Source organism: Myodes glareolus, chromosome 21, assembly GCF_982192425.1.
Source record: "Myodes glareolus chromosome 21, mMyoGla1.1, whole genome shotgun sequence".
Lineage (NCBI taxonomy): Eukaryota > Metazoa > Chordata > Mammalia > Rodentia > Cricetidae > Myodes > Myodes glareolus.
The window spans coordinates 10,147,229-10,161,942 of record NC_142046.1 but is presented as its reverse complement, the minus strand read 5'-3'; the positions used below and the strand labels follow the sequence as shown (position 1 = coordinate 10,161,942).

The 14,714-nt window shown below is 53.1% G+C and overlaps 1 protein-coding gene across 3 annotated transcripts in view; it reads left to right on the top strand.

Annotated features, from left to right (window-relative positions):
* Nucleotides 1-14,714, top strand: part of Gsn (gelsolin) — a 58,394-nt gene that overhangs the window by 25,606 nt on the left and 18,074 nt on the right. The window contains exons 1-4 of one of the 3 annotated variants that reach the window (XM_048432235.3): nucleotides 5,238-5,399; nucleotides 6,745-6,949; nucleotides 7,461-7,615; nucleotides 13,565-13,726. In XM_048432235.3, coding sequence (XP_048288192.2) covers nucleotides 5,268-5,399; nucleotides 6,745-6,949; nucleotides 7,461-7,615; nucleotides 13,565-13,726 — 654 coding nt within the window. In that variant the 5' untranslated portion in view covers nucleotides 5,238-5,267. Of the gene's footprint in view, nucleotides 1-5,237; nucleotides 5,400-5,480; nucleotides 5,520-6,744; nucleotides 6,950-7,460; nucleotides 7,616-13,564; nucleotides 13,727-14,714 lie in introns of those variants that run through there. The other 2 variants (XM_085681321.2, XM_048432237.3) reach the window with 2 other exon arrangements.

Sequence of the window (14,714 nt, the reverse complement as noted above, 5' to 3'; positions counted from 1 at the left end):
CCGAGCACTGCTCTGACAGGTCCACACTATCATACTTGGCAGGGAAGGCCTTTTGATCTCTAATTTACACACAAGAAAATTAGGCTCAGAGAGACAGAAACTCACCCAAGCAGCTGACCCAGCAAAAATTGCAGCTTTCTCTTTACAGGCTTCATCTACACTATGCTACACTGAGCCCAGTGTATTTCACCTGGTTACAAGTCTTTAAGGTGTACTAAGGTGTGTGTGTGTGGAGGGGGAGGGTATGTAAATGCAGGTAACTGTAGCAGCCAGAAGAGGGTGTCAGATCCTTTGGGATGGAAGTTACAACTGGTTGTGAGCCATCTGATATGGGTGCTGGAAACCAAACTGAGGTCCTCCCCAAGGGCAGTATGCACCCTTAACAGCTGTCCCCCTATTAAATTCTTATAGCCTTCATGGGAAGAAGATACTGTGGTCCCTGCCTACACATAAGGGCGCTGAGGCTCGAGTGCCAAGGTGACTTTCTCAGGGCCACTCAGCTGGTTAAGGGGTAGATCTTAAGCCCCCACTTTTGCTAGCGGAAGTTCTTCCCCATTACATGCCCAAATCCTTCCTCTGAGCGGTTGCCTCCAGTGGCATCTCTTGTCCCTTCCTCTGTGGCAGGGGCATCACAGACCCTGCCTTCTGTCTGCACCTCACCCAGGTCTCCAGCTGATCTGGCCCCAAGTCACCATGCCTGTGCTTGGACCCGTGTTTGTGCCCTGGCTTCTCAGGGGTTGCTACCGAGTTCTGGGATGGGTGGAGGTGTGAGGATCTAGGACTCAGTTCTTTGCAGGCCCGAGTTTCTCAGGGTTGGAGCATCTGCCTTAGGGCAGGAGAGACTGATAGCTACAGTGAGTCCTGGTGGAAGAGACCTGGACTCATACACAGCCAAATCAAGTTGCTTTCAGGGCACGGGGCCAGGAGGTGGTAGGGCCAGACCTCCTTTGAATGTCCTCACAGCACTAGGTGGGGCTGGCTCTGGGAGCTGGGAGAGGGTCTGTGGCTTCCATCCCTGGGATAGAATCAGCCAAACCCCTCTGGCCATCTTCCCAATAGCTGTCCACACCCAGTACAGACTTGGCCAGGACAGAGGGCCAGCTGGCCATGTTGTTCCATGAGACCCAGGCCTTGGCTCTGGCCTGGTTGCCCACAGACTTGAGTTCTTAGTCTAGGCTGTTGATACTGGCCCAATGGCCTGGAGGCATCACCTTTTTCTGCTTGGTGTTATCTACAAAAAGATGGGAGGTCAGTGGCCATTACTACTGTCAGTCCTTTGATTTGCCCCCATAGTTCTCCTGGTGGGTATTACTGTCCCTATTTACAAATGAGTGCCTGGAGGCTCAGAAAGGGAAACAACCCAGTCCAGATTGCAGTCTAGCCTGAGCCCAAGTCCCATTTGAAAGCTGTAGTCTTACTCCTATTGCTCCAGACTGCTGCCCTTTGGTAGGTGAGGATCGTTGCCTTCAGGCCTCTGAAAGAAGAAAGCAGGCTATCCAGAGACCCTCTGGGAGATGCTGTGTATCAGACTTTAGAGTCCCCTGATGTCCCAGGAGCCTGACATTTTAAAACCCTCATTTAAAAATGAGTAAACTGAGGCCTTGACCACAGTTGTCCAGGTCTGTGCATTCAGGTCCATGGGGCTTGCCAGAACTTGTGCGGGCCCTGTTTGGTTTCACGGGGTTTCATAACTGCCTCTCTGTTTACTGATCCTTGTCCCTTCTGGCAAAATCCTAAGCCAGAAGGGTGGGTACTCCCAGGGGACCCAGAGCACAGGGCCAAAAGCGAACAAGCTATGAGGGAAGAAGGGAGCTCTTCCAGTGAGTGGTTGGCTGCTGGGAAGATGGAAGCGCTGTGTGTCTGGTCTGAGGGAACAGGACAGGGAGTGTCTTCCCAGCCTGCCAAGGGTGACGGTGAGACCTCTCATCTGGTAGCCTCCCTACACAGCCCACAGAGGTCTAGAGACTTTAAATTAGTCGGAGAGAGAATGGGCCAAGAGATGGTTATGGGATCCTCGATCAACCACAGGGAGGGAGGGATCCACAGAAGGACATAAGCTGTGCCACTCGGTCCTGTGATAGATATTGAGAAGGTGCCTTACGTGAAGGGGGCACTGGACAGGACTTGCAAACGGCCAAGATGGGCGATCAAGGGGGTCAAGGAGGTACCTAAGGCACAGCAAAGAGCAGGGACTAGGATGTACAAACCCATGGTAAGCAATGTTATATTGAAATCAGAGCAACCATCCCAGACTTGAGTATCTTGATATGGAGGTACCACAGTCTTTCTCCACCCAGTGGCCATGGTCTGGGATCTTCTTAGACACTCAGTTGTCCTGGGTAATGACATCAGGCATCTGGAGGCTCGAGGGCTTTCCTGGAACCTCCTCTGGCCCCGGCCTCGTAGACTTCTGCCTGCCTGCCTGGCATGGGCTTGGACTGGTTAAGCATCAGCAACCTTTTTCCTGCACAGGGTTGCTGCTCCCTGTCCAGATGAGGTGAGGCCAGGGCTCCTGCTTCATCTCCCAGATAGAACTGGAGCCCAGGAGTCCCTGGTAAGAGTTTGGACCTCAGCAATACCCACTTCCACATGAGTGCCTGAGTCTCAGTTTCTCTGTCAGTGGTGCATCTGCCTTTCTTTTGTACATATCCGCTTGCTCCCCTGGATTCATACATCCTTTTCCAAGCAGGGAACAGAGTCAGGCAGGGTTCCCACATTAAAGTCTTCATTCATTGTGTTCTATAGTGAGAAGTTTCGGGCTTTGGGGTTCTGTAGGGCAGCAGCCAGGCTTGATTACTCACCGAGGTGAGGTGACATGCTATTACTGATTTCAGAGTCTCCCTCTCACACCAGGGGTCCTAGCTGGTCTGATTCAGAAGGACCTATCAAGGTGACCTGGTCCCCATTTTGAAGACGAAAGCCTTGAAGCTCAGAAGCAAGTAGGTTCTGTGCAGGATGGTGCAGCCGGGATCTGGGAGTGCTGAGGCCAGAAATGGCCTTAGAGTCAGAGTAGCAAGGTGTTGGCTTTTGGATAGATACTGAGACCCAGAGAGGGACGATGAGCCGCCCCTGGTCATCCAGGCATCTGTGACAGAGCCTTCCTTAACACAGTGCATGCCCCTTTTCCCCTTCACTTGAACCCCCTTGTCCCCTTGATCTCAAGCCTCGTCCAGGCATGGAACAGAGTAGAGGCTGCCCCTCTCGTCCCCATTGACTGATGCCCTGGAGTGAAGGTTTCTAGGCTCCAGGGTCCCAGAAGGCAGAGGCTGGGCTTTGGTCACTATGACCCAGACTCCATTGTTGGCCAGCAAAGCTACACCACCTTTGTGAACATTAACCTGGGGCCAGGGACTCTGGGCTGGTTCACTGACCCCAGGGGTCGAGGCCAAGCCATAACAGCCCTCTGTTAATCACCAGCTGGACAGACTGGGGCCACACTGCTCTTAAGGGACTGCTGAGCCAGTCCAACCACTGGCTCAGGTTGCTTGCCATTTCCCAAGTTGGCTAAAGAGCAAGTGTCCCTTTACGCATGTTCTTAAAGCATTCTTTCTACAGTACAGTTGTTAAACAAACAAAACCAGCAACTCCCTTGAATATATTCTCGTCCCATTTTAGATCTTGTTTTGCTGTTTTCCATCTCAGGATGTAATTTGTGGCACACACGGTTAACTCACTGGGGTATACAGTTCTGTGGTTTTTCAGTAGTGTGAACCGGTTGTTTGATCATCATCATGGTATAGGTTTAAAAATGTCCCATCATCCTGAAAGGTTTCTTGTGCCAGGCACAGTGATCCTAGCACTTCCTCCAGCCTCGGGCAGCCATGGTGGTCCGGAGTGAAACGGCTCTCTTCACCACTTCCAAGCATGCCGAGGGCTTTGACAGTCTGGCATTTACTGACTTTTCAAGGGTTTGTGCACTAACCTGCACCCTCCTAGAAAGGAAGAGAAGAGTCACCCGATAGCCATCATTGTGCAATTTGCTTCTTGCACCTGGAAGCCTCTCCGTGCCTACTGAGTGCCTGCTATGTGCCACGAGGCACAATTGGCTCTAACTCACACGCACCCCCAGCTACACTGTGGTCCATTATGTGACAGCTCCATCACTTGCTTCCCCAGGATGTTTTGGGTTCTTTCCAATTCTCTTCCAACAATGCTTCAGTGAATATCCTTGCCCACAGAAAGCAGTTCTGTGAGTCCACTCTGTGTTAGACCAGGGCAGCCCACTGCAGGCTCCACAGGTCTGGGGGTGGATTGCTAGACCGTGGAGCCCAGAGGGCTCAAGGCTTCTACAGGCACCTGATAAAATCCCGAGGTTTAGGTTTGCACAAAGGCCTCAGGCTACCCACCTTCCTTGCCAGCCTCACCCCCCACAGCACCCTAAGCCAGACCCTTGTTATTCTCTGGGCATGGCCTGTGCTTGCCTGCCCTTTGCCCATACGTTGCTCCTCCCTGGGATGCTCTTCTCAGTCCCAACTGTCCTCTCTGTCCCCTTAGGCTTCACCTATGTCCTCTTAGGTGGGGAGACACTGGGATGGGAGAGGGCAAACTTCAGTCCTATCTTACAAGGAATAATGCAGCGCAGGCTCCGAAGGGAGCTGGTTGGTAAGGGAGCGTTCTCACCTGCGAACCAGGCTTTCTGAGCAGGCCTGATCTAACCCTCTGTAACCTCTATGCTGACTGGAGACTGAGGTACAGTACGCAGGAGTACCGCCTAGGTCCCTAATTTCCCAGTGATGAGCTGAGGAGTGGAGGGAGACCCAAATCCTGTCTCCCCAGGAGAGGGTGCAGAATAGTTCCAGACGGCACTGTTTTTCCCCTTCTGTGAAATGCGCTCTCTTTAGATTATCTGATCTGAAGAGGATTCTCCAGTGAGCCTTTGAGCAGAAAGCGCCACAACCGGTTAGTTCATGCTAGGTGGATTTTGCCGTTTTGGTTTGTTTAGTTTTTCTTAAACCTGTGAGCCTTATAAGAGGGGGTTTGAACGGGTCACAGAAAAACAGCTCTCACCGAGTTAGCATCTGCTGTATGTCAGACCATATGCCGGATCTCCCGTTTGGAACTTAGGGTCCAAGGGGCGACCGCACCCATTCGGGTCGGTGTGGAAACCCAGATGTCTCCGAGATCCAGGACAGATCCCCGCCTCCCCCGCGGGCCACTAGGCCCTCCCTGCGGGGCGGTCCCCAGCTGGGGCGGGATGGGGCGGCTAGCCACTTAAAGGTCGGGGCAACCGCGAAGCCGCGGCCGCAGCCTGGGTCCTCACTGTCGCCATGGCTCCGCACCTCTCGCTGCTCTGCGCGCTGGTCTTGGCGCTGTGCGCACAGTCGCTGTCCGGTGCGGCCACTGGGTTGCGGGGCACGACCGGAGTGAGGGCGCCCCAAGGTCGGGTGTCTGAGGCGCGGGTGAGTGTCCAGGGTCACCGGGGCTCCCCGAGTAATTGTCTATTGTAAGTTCTTGCAGATACAGCGCTAGGAAAAGGGGAGTAATTCAGGTGTAGAATGGAAAAACTGTTTTGTTGCTTTGTAAGTATGTCCTGCTGCTTCGGGGCTCCTGGGACGTGGGTGGGGGCCCCGGGCCAAGGCTGTTTTCTTCCCTGCAGGCTAACCTCACCTTGGCTGGATCTTTCCTCCACTACTGATTTGGATCCTATTTCCTTTACCATGTCTAATTTCTTCTCCTGTCTGTCCTACTCCTCCCCCCCACAGCCCTCCCACCCCGTGCTGGTCTTCTCTCAGATTCTTCCTCACTTGGTGCCCCCCCCAACCCCGTTTTCTGTGGACGTGATTGTTATTATTCTCTACTTTCTGTGATTCCCTCTCCTCTCCTCCATCCCTACCTCTCGCGTCCCCTTTATGTCCTCCTCTACCTGTCTTGAGTTTCTCTCCCCAGTCTGTTATCACTTCTCCCGCGCAACTTTTGTCTCCTTCTGGCCGAGGTGACCTACTGACTTCCATCCTTAGGCTGTCCCACAGCCGCCCGCCATCCCCAGAGCATGCTTGGCAGCCTTTCCCAGCCTCGGCCTTCTCCTCCTAACAGGTTCCTGCAGACTTCAGGCTCCATTCCTCCCCCTTTTCCAAGATGTGGAAATGGGGTGGGTTCTGGGGTGGGGCAGGAGGGAGGAGGCAGACAGCGCAGGAGGCCACTTGGGCCCACTAAGCCTATGATATTTCTTGGGGTGTGACCGAAGATGGGGAGGGGCGCCTGAGGTGATCTTCCCTCTTCCAAAGAGCCAAAGCAAATAGGCCATGTGACCTGGGGTCAGGCCCCTTTCCTTTTGGATCCTCAGTTTCCCCATTTGCAGAGTAGGGGCGGATAATGAGTCCTAAGAAGGTGCTGGAAGAAAGCCAACAGAATCTCTGGGGACCAGGAGCCACCACCATCTGGGAGAGTACCTATACCCAGAGTACTCTTGGGGTCCAGGAACATCCCTCTATGTTGTTCCCAACTTAGGGTCCCAGAAAGACAGCCTGTCTCTGTGTACCTTAGCTGTCCAAATTGGCAACAGAAAAGGCGGGGAGCTCTCGGTCTCCTCCATTACAATAAACAAAGGACAGAGCTGAGTGGGAGATCAAGGCTGGCGGAGGATTAGACACTTAACTCCCAGGAAAGGGCTGACGCTCCACCCCAGGGGCGAGCAGGAGGCTCAAGTGAGTCACTCCTGGTGCTGGAACCCACCCTCCCTCATGCCTGGGGTCCCCCTGCCGAGACCCACACCATTTGCTCAGGTTCTGCCCTGTCTCTCTGCAGCCCGGCACCATGGTGGTGGAGCACCCTGAATTCCTTAAGGCAGGGAAGGAGCCTGGCCTGCAGATCTGGCGTGTGGAGAAGTTTGACCTGGTGCCTGTGCCCCCCAACCTCTATGGAGACTTCTTCACGGGTGATGCGTATGTCATCCTGAAGACAGTGCAGCTGAGGAATGGGAATCTGCAGTATGACCTCCACTATTGGCTGGGTGAGCTGCTCCTGCCCCCTACCACCACCCTGCCCCTCAAAGCATGGATAGACCTGGAAGTTGAGTGCTACGTGTGTCAGGCCTTGGTTAGTGGTCAGGTACCACCACACTCCAAAGCCAGCATGGCCAAGTTCAGGTCCTCTCTCTGCCCCACTGACCTGCGAGCCACCTTGGTAACTCAGCAGGGCTTTTATAGAGTGGATGTGCTGACAGCGAGGTGACTTGGGGACCCTGGATCCCTCTGCACTACTTTAACTCAACTCTAATTATTCTGTCATTTTTTTTTCTTCTCAGTTAGGAGCCTAGAGTCCCTAACATTGGCTCTGATCTGTTTGTTTTAGGGTTACCCCATTATACAGATGGAGTAACTGAGGCTCTTGGAAGGCAAGAAGGGACTTACTCAGTTTCTATAGCCAGGCCAGAGTAGAGCTGTTGGTTCTGGATGCCTCCTCCTCAAAGGGCCAAGACTACCTTCCAGATACCAATCTCATGCTGCCCTGCTATTCCGTAGGCAACGAGTGCAGCCAAGATGAGAGCGGGGCAGCTGCCATCTTTACGGTTCAGCTGGATGACTATCTGAATGGCCGGGCTGTGCAGCACCGTGAGGTCCAGGGCTTTGAGTCATCCACCTTCCTTGGCTACTTCAAGTCCGGACTGAAGTATAAGGTGGGTTGGTGTTTACTATTTGACTGGCCAGGGCTCCCAGTCTCCCAGTCTGTGGAGTGATGGACAGACGGACCAAGTGTCAGGCTCTGGAGTCTCCTAGCCATGGGTTTGAACCCTGGTCTCTCTTCCCAGTGTGGTGACCTTGAACAAACCAAACTCCCTTCCTGACCTTTTGATTCTTTGCCTAACAAAGAAAAGAAGGTTCTCTACATCCTCAGAGCGTTTTCTTCCCACGTCACAGCGAGCCCATGGGTGGCCTTCTCATGGCCCCTGAGGGGCTCTGCCAAGCCCCAGTCCTGCACCTGTTAGGGCTTTGCTGACAGGACCCTACGGTAGGTGACTGACAGGCTGCTTTCACCCCCCCTTTCCCCTTGAACTTGGACTTTCACACGTCAACCCGATAGGAGCATTTCCAAGCTGGGAACCCTGGAAACTGTACCCCAGGATGCTGGGCGACCTCCAGCAGCCCCTGACACCCACGGCCTGGCTGACCTTTCTGGTTACCAGTTGTCCCAGGGAGACGATTTGGTGCAGAGGTGACCGGGAAATGTTTCAAAGCTTGGTTCCTTGAAGGCATCAAGAGAAGAAGCATTTTTGTGGGGGAGGGTTCTAAACAGGGTTTCTCTCTAGCTTTGGAGCTTATCCTGGAACTAGTTCTTGTAGACCAGGCTGGCCTTGAACTCACGGCCTCTGGGCGTGCACTACCACTGCCCAGCTCAGAAGCAGCATATTTATGAAGTTCAGTTCTCTTTGTTTAGGGTAGAGAGGGGATTGCAAGTTTACGAAACCAATGAGTCTGAATCTCTCATTTTGGGGGGGGGGGGCTGGGGCAACTAAAGTACAGAGAGGTGAGGAATTGGAGCAGGATCACACGGTGAGTTAAATGACCAGAACCCAGATCACCTGCCAGGCTCCCAGTGTTGCTTCCACTAAACCAGTCTGTCTCCCGTGACTGTTTCCAGTGGTCACTCTCTGACCCTCAGAGTCTTCTTTGTCCATGCAGAAGTGTCTCCCTCACTCCCAGGTGAGGGACGGGAACTGAGACAGAGGAGTACCTGTGACACTTAGACATCAAGGGAGGATGTGTCCTGGACCAGCTCAGCGGGTGGGGCTGGGATGGCTCTCTTGGGAGGTACCCAGCAGCATTTGCTGGGCTGCTGTGGCTGAACTCTCGCTGCCACCCTCTGCCCATCCTTGGGGTCCTTGAAATCGTGAGTCAGGAGAGGTGGGAAGCCACATCCCGCTGCAGCAAGACCAGCATAGTCTCTCCATTGGCCATTCACTCAGCAGACAGGATCAGTTCCTGCATCAAGCTGGCTGTGGTGGCACACACTTGTAATCCCAGAATTTAGGGGGCAGAAGATCAGGAATTCAAGGTTATCCTCTGCTAGATAGTGCATCCACAGCCTTGTCTAAGCAATACTCAGTGGGGAACAAAAGGAAGGAGAGAGCGAGGCAGACTGTGTCAGCACCCTCTGTGACCGTCACGACGCGGGTGTGGTACTGAACCTGTGTGACCATCTTATAGCCTCGAATGTTCCCCAGGAGGAGACAGCAAATGGAGAAAGCCCAGCCAGGGCTCCCCGTCATTCCACAGGCGCTGCGCTGAGCACTGGGTGTCAGGGGTGTGGGGCGGATCGCTTCCTTTCTAAGGACTTAGAGGACTGGCAGTCTTCAGAAAGTCAATCCACTGAGCGCAGGAAGGAAGAGAGGGGGAGTTCAGGGGATTCACGTGGTTAGCTCTCATGTGGTCAGCTCTCACGTGGCCAGCTCTCATGTGACTGGCTCTCACGGGGAGCACAGTTGTCCATCTGTGTTGCTTGGGGGAAAGCTTAGCAGATATAAATGTGGCGGTGGCCATGAACACAAGGACAGATTACCAGGCCAAAGAACATTGCAGTGCAGGCTGTGGGTGCCCCAGGTTTGGAGCCATAGGTGCAATATATTGAGGTTCTTCTATGGGATCAATTTCATTCTCACCATTGCCATTAGGACAGTAGAAGTATCCCATTTTATAGATGAGAAGGCTGAGGTCCTGTGGAAGGGGTCTACAAGCTAGCAGAGTGCTCTCACATCACGTGCCATGGACTTTGCTCTGCCCTTTCCTCAGTTTACCTCATACTGTGAGATGCTTGCTAGGACTGGCCTCTCTGTGTAAATGAGGGAGAAGATGTGAGGCGCCTTGCCCAGGATGCACAACTGGCAGTGGTGTGTGTGTGAGATTCAGACTCACGTGGGAAGGGTCTTGTGCCGCCGAGAGCTAGTCCAGAGTGGGTGTTCCAAGATCCCTGACCTTTTCTCTTAGCTCTATGGGGCTCATCCCCTGCATATCTAACTAGCCTCTCCTATATCAAAGGGATTTTATGGAATGTTCTTGACCATGCTCTGAAGAACACTTGAGAGGCAGATCCTAATCAGGGCTCAGATTTGTGGCTTCGGCCATGAAAGAAACTGTCCCTGAAGGACACGTGAGACCCTGTTTACACCTCCTGGTCCGTATGCCACCCCCGCACTTGGCAGTCCCAGACCAAGGTCCTCAGCCTCCCCACCCTCATCTATTATAGATGCCGAGAAGCTTGGCTTGTTACACAAGACTTGTTTCTATGAAAGCCTCCCGGGAGCTACTTCTGTCCTGGATCAGAGAAGGGGCAGGGAGGGGACACCGAGCCACCAGGAAGAGCTGCCGTTACTGTTCTGTCGCCCTGACCATTACTGTCACTGTCCTGGGTGGGGGTGGGAAGGGTTCCAATCCCTTATTACTCACCCTCCTGGCTCTCCCCTTTCATCTTTACCCCCTACCCTGGGGACCCCCCCTCCAAGGACTTTTTATGTCCTTTGCTCAAAGAGAATCTGGGTCTATCAGTCCTGGGAGCCTGGACCATGGGCTAGCTGGATCCAGACATCTGCTGGCACCTTGTCTTAGGGAAGGATTGAGTGGAGGATGGATAGGTTCAACCTCAGCAAGGTTTTAGTTGTTGGTTTTTTTCTTCATGGAAACTTTAGTGCCCCCCCACCCCCAGCTGAATAAGGCAAGCTTCACATAGACAAGCCAACACTAAGGAGCAGCCCTTAGAGGGACCGTCTGGGGGCCTCACCCTGAAGGCACAAACCAATGGTGATCGGTGGCTTTGGTTCTTTCCACAAACCGGCCTGTCTGCCTCGTGTCCTAATTCGGAGGGTGGCTCTTTAAACAGCTCACCCTGTGGGATTTGTTAGAAGAAACAGATGCTGATCTCTCCCCACCCAGAGATTAGATTCGACAGCAGTAATCAGTCCCTTAAAGAGAAAGGAATAGAAAAGTTCTAAAAGTTCCCATTCTCTCCTTTGTACATCCACTGGTGTTTTCTGAGAACTCACTTTATTTAGAGCGTGTGTGTGTGTGTGTGTGTGTGTGTGTGTGTGTGTGTGTGTGTGTGTGTTGGGGGAAGAGGAAGAGAGGGCAAAAGGAGAGAGAAATAGAGAAGTAATAAGAATTCCCGATGCCTGACATTTATGACACAAAACAACCCTCCTTTCTTTCAAAGAGTTTTTGTTTGCTTTGGTTTTGTTATTGTTGTTTGTTTCTGTTTCTGGAGACAGGATTTCTCTATGCAGTCCTAGCTGTCCTGGAACTCACTCTGTAGACCAGGCTGGCCTCGAACTCAAGAGATCTGCCTGCCTTAGCCTTCTGATTGCTGGGATTAAAGGCGTGTGCCCAATCAAAGAGTTGCTTTTTAAATAGCAGAATGAAAGGCTTGCTTGAACGAGTGAAAATATTTCCGAGTGCACAAAACAAGCAGGTGGTCTCCCCTGTCCCCACGCTCCCTTGTGTCTGAGGAGCCAGTACAACAGGCCCTCTTGGCACCCACTTATTTGGAGATGCCTCTCAGACCCCCTCGTTCTTGCTTTCCAGCTGAGTGAAGTCCTGGGTCGTAGACTCTCAGGAGTCCCAGGGCTGATGGGAATGAGGCTGGTTTCTAAAACCCAGCTGTGCAGCCAACTGGAGGGGAGCATGGACACCTGCTCGGTCTCTCCTTACCTCTACCCCGTGCCCAAGAATTGTTTCACTGGCTTTCCTACCTTAGAGACTTGTGAGTCCTGCATGGACAGCGGGTGCCCAGCCTTACTACTGCTTAGTCATGGCGCCCTGGGGTCCTGTGGGTGACTGTGTAGTGGACACAAGGTGATACCGGGTGTCCACTTCCCCTGGTCCCCGGTGACTCTTAGGACTGCCCTGCCTCAGCCCTTGCCTTCCTCTCGCCCCCAATCACATTCTTGAATCTCAGGCATTATGGCCAACTGGGCTCCCATCAGAGTTTAGATTTATTCTTTCTGTGATGGGAAAAGTTCCTGGCTTACTATTGACTTGTGGACCTCCCAAATAGAGTGGAAGCTATGGATATGACCTCGCTCCACCCTGGGCTCATTCATTCCTAGTGGCACCCACAGCTATGCCAGAAGTGCTCTTGAGGGTGTTAGGGTAACTCAGTCAGAATTGAGCGTTTTGACTTAGACTTGCAAAACTGAATAGGTCTTACGTCTATATCAAGAATGGCCACCAGAGGGCGCTCCAGCCCCAGCAACGGGAACCGGTTTGTACTAGATGAGTGACCCTTGGGACTCTAAGGAGAACATGGTTTTGTAGATTCAGACACACTGAGTTTTGATCACGGCTCCGCTAGCCATCCCACTGCAAGAGTTTGGGCAAGTCTCTTCAGGTGTAGGCTCTGCCCTCCTCACCTGTGAGATATGTGTGGAATATGTGGCATAGTGGGTGTGGTCACGTGACAAACACGTCCATCACACTCACTGTCACTGTGCATAACAGGTACCTGGTTCCTGGCCCTTCCCTCCTCCCCTTCATCAAGCTTGTAAGGCCAGTGTCAGACTTAACATTGCAAGGAGGTAGGCAGCCAGGTCCTGGCTGGGGCGGTCTGAGGGCCTAGAGAAGCCCCTGAGCTCCCACCCCTATGGTGTGTGGAATGGGAAGAAGTTCTATAGCTGGTGGGAAGCCTTGACTGTACCACAGACTTGCTGAGCATGCCTGAGAAAGTGCCCTCACTTCCCTGGGCTTTGGCTTAGGCTGGGCAAAATGAGTGTAAGGCTGAAGGCTGGTGAGTACCTGGAACCGGAGAAGTCCCAGCCAGCTTCCTTTGGCTTCCTGCCGAATCAAGGGCCTGTGACAACTGTGGCAGGGAAGCCCAAGAATGGGCTCCTCCAGGATTTGGTGGTGGCTGAAGGGTGGAGGAGAGGCCTGAGGCGGAGAGAGGGAAAGGGCTGCCCCTTCCCCCGCTGCCTACCTCGGAAGGCCCACAGGAGGGAGGAGAAGGATGATGCTGGCTGGGGAAGTCCGGGAGGACCTTCAGAGAGCCTGGGATGGTGCGGAGGACGGAGATGGGTGGGCTAGCACTTAGCAGTGTGTGCTTTTCAGACAGGTGCTCAAACACAGTGAGGCGGGGCAAAGTGGGGGGCGGGGCTGTGTGGAGCAGAAGGCAGGCAGGATGCTCAGCCTAGGGGCCTTTGCTGTGCTCCTGTGCATTGTGCAGCAGGCAGGGTCAGTGAGTAAGGAACATCCCCTACACTTGGATCCTGGCTCCCTTTCCTTGAAGAAGATTGTGAATAGGTTGCCGCAGGGTCCCTTGGGGATGCTGGTTTAGAAAGAGGAGTGTTTGCAGCCCTTTGAATCCGGGAAGTAGCTCCAGGGATCTTTTGGGGGGAGTATAAGATTCAGTGGGATGTAGTGTGCAGGGAACCTAATGCTCCTCCTTAGTTGTGTGCTCTTGGGTAAAGGTCATTCATTTTCTGAACCCCAGAAAAGAATGTCTCAGTATCGGACACAGTAACAGTGATAGTCTTGAGTTAGCTGAGCACTCACTGGACAGAATGCCCCTCCCCTGAGTCCTGTGCCCCTTCCCTGTCTACTTCACTGGACCTTCTCCCCTGGACTAACACTGTTCCTTGGCCTGACAGAAAGGAGGCGTGGCATCTGGATTCAAGCATGTGGTACCCAATGAGGTGGTGGTGCAGAGGCTCTTCCAGGTCAAAGGTCGCCGTGTAGTCCGTGCCACCGAGGTGCCTGTGTCCTGGGACAGCTTCAACAATGGTGACTGCTTCATTCTGGACCTGGGAAATGTGAGTCTGGCCTGCCCTTTTTCAGGGCAACTGTGATCATCTGGGGAGGGGAGCACTCGTGAACGGGGACAGACCACAGGGACTGAGATTCCCACCCGTGGACCCAGATGTGCCATGATGGATGCATGGATCTCGGGTCCTCATCATTTGCACAAGGTTGTTGATGCGCAGACTCCCTGATATCCCTTGACACGCACAGCCACATCCCTATTAAATACAGACGCTCATTTCTAAGCCCATGGCATTTGTGGGCAAAGCCTGCAGGCTCTTGCCCGCTGTGGACACTAGCGCTGAAGTGAGTGCCCGGACATGTAGGCTTGGACCCACAGTGTATGACATCATTGGTTGCATATGTACCTGGTATGTGGCGATGTGTGTGGTACATATCCCCAGGCTTACTTACAGGTCAATGGGGGTGCTCCCTAATACTTGCCTCATAGCTCCACATGAGCACAAATTTGCAAATGCTCATAGCCAGACTGCACCCCAAAACTTCTGTGCATGTGTACCTGTGCCATAATGCCCTATATTGACTTAGCATAGGCTTTTTTTTTTTAAAAAAAAGCCTTAAAATTATTTTATGTGTGAGGGTGTTTTGTCTTCATGTATGTCTGCGTACTGTGTGTGTGCATGCCTGGTGTTTACAGGGCCTAAAAAGGGAGTTGGGGACTGTGGGACTGGAGTCACAGGTGGCTGTGAGCTGCCCTGGGGTGCTGGTGTCAAGCCCAGGTCCTCTGCAAGAGCAGCCAGCGATCTTAACTGCTGAGCCGCCTCTCGAGCCTCAGTATAGTTTCTTTTGTAGAAGTCAAATGGCGTGGTGTGTTCTAATCCCGACTGCTGTTCTGTCGAATTCACCCAGTGAACATACCTGTCAAGCTCCTGTCTAACTGAAGACCAGGAAATACAACACTGCAGCTACCTTAGTTGTTCCCTCTCAGCCCCGTTACCCCTGAAGGCAGCCCCTCCTTTGGAACTCTCTCAACAGGAT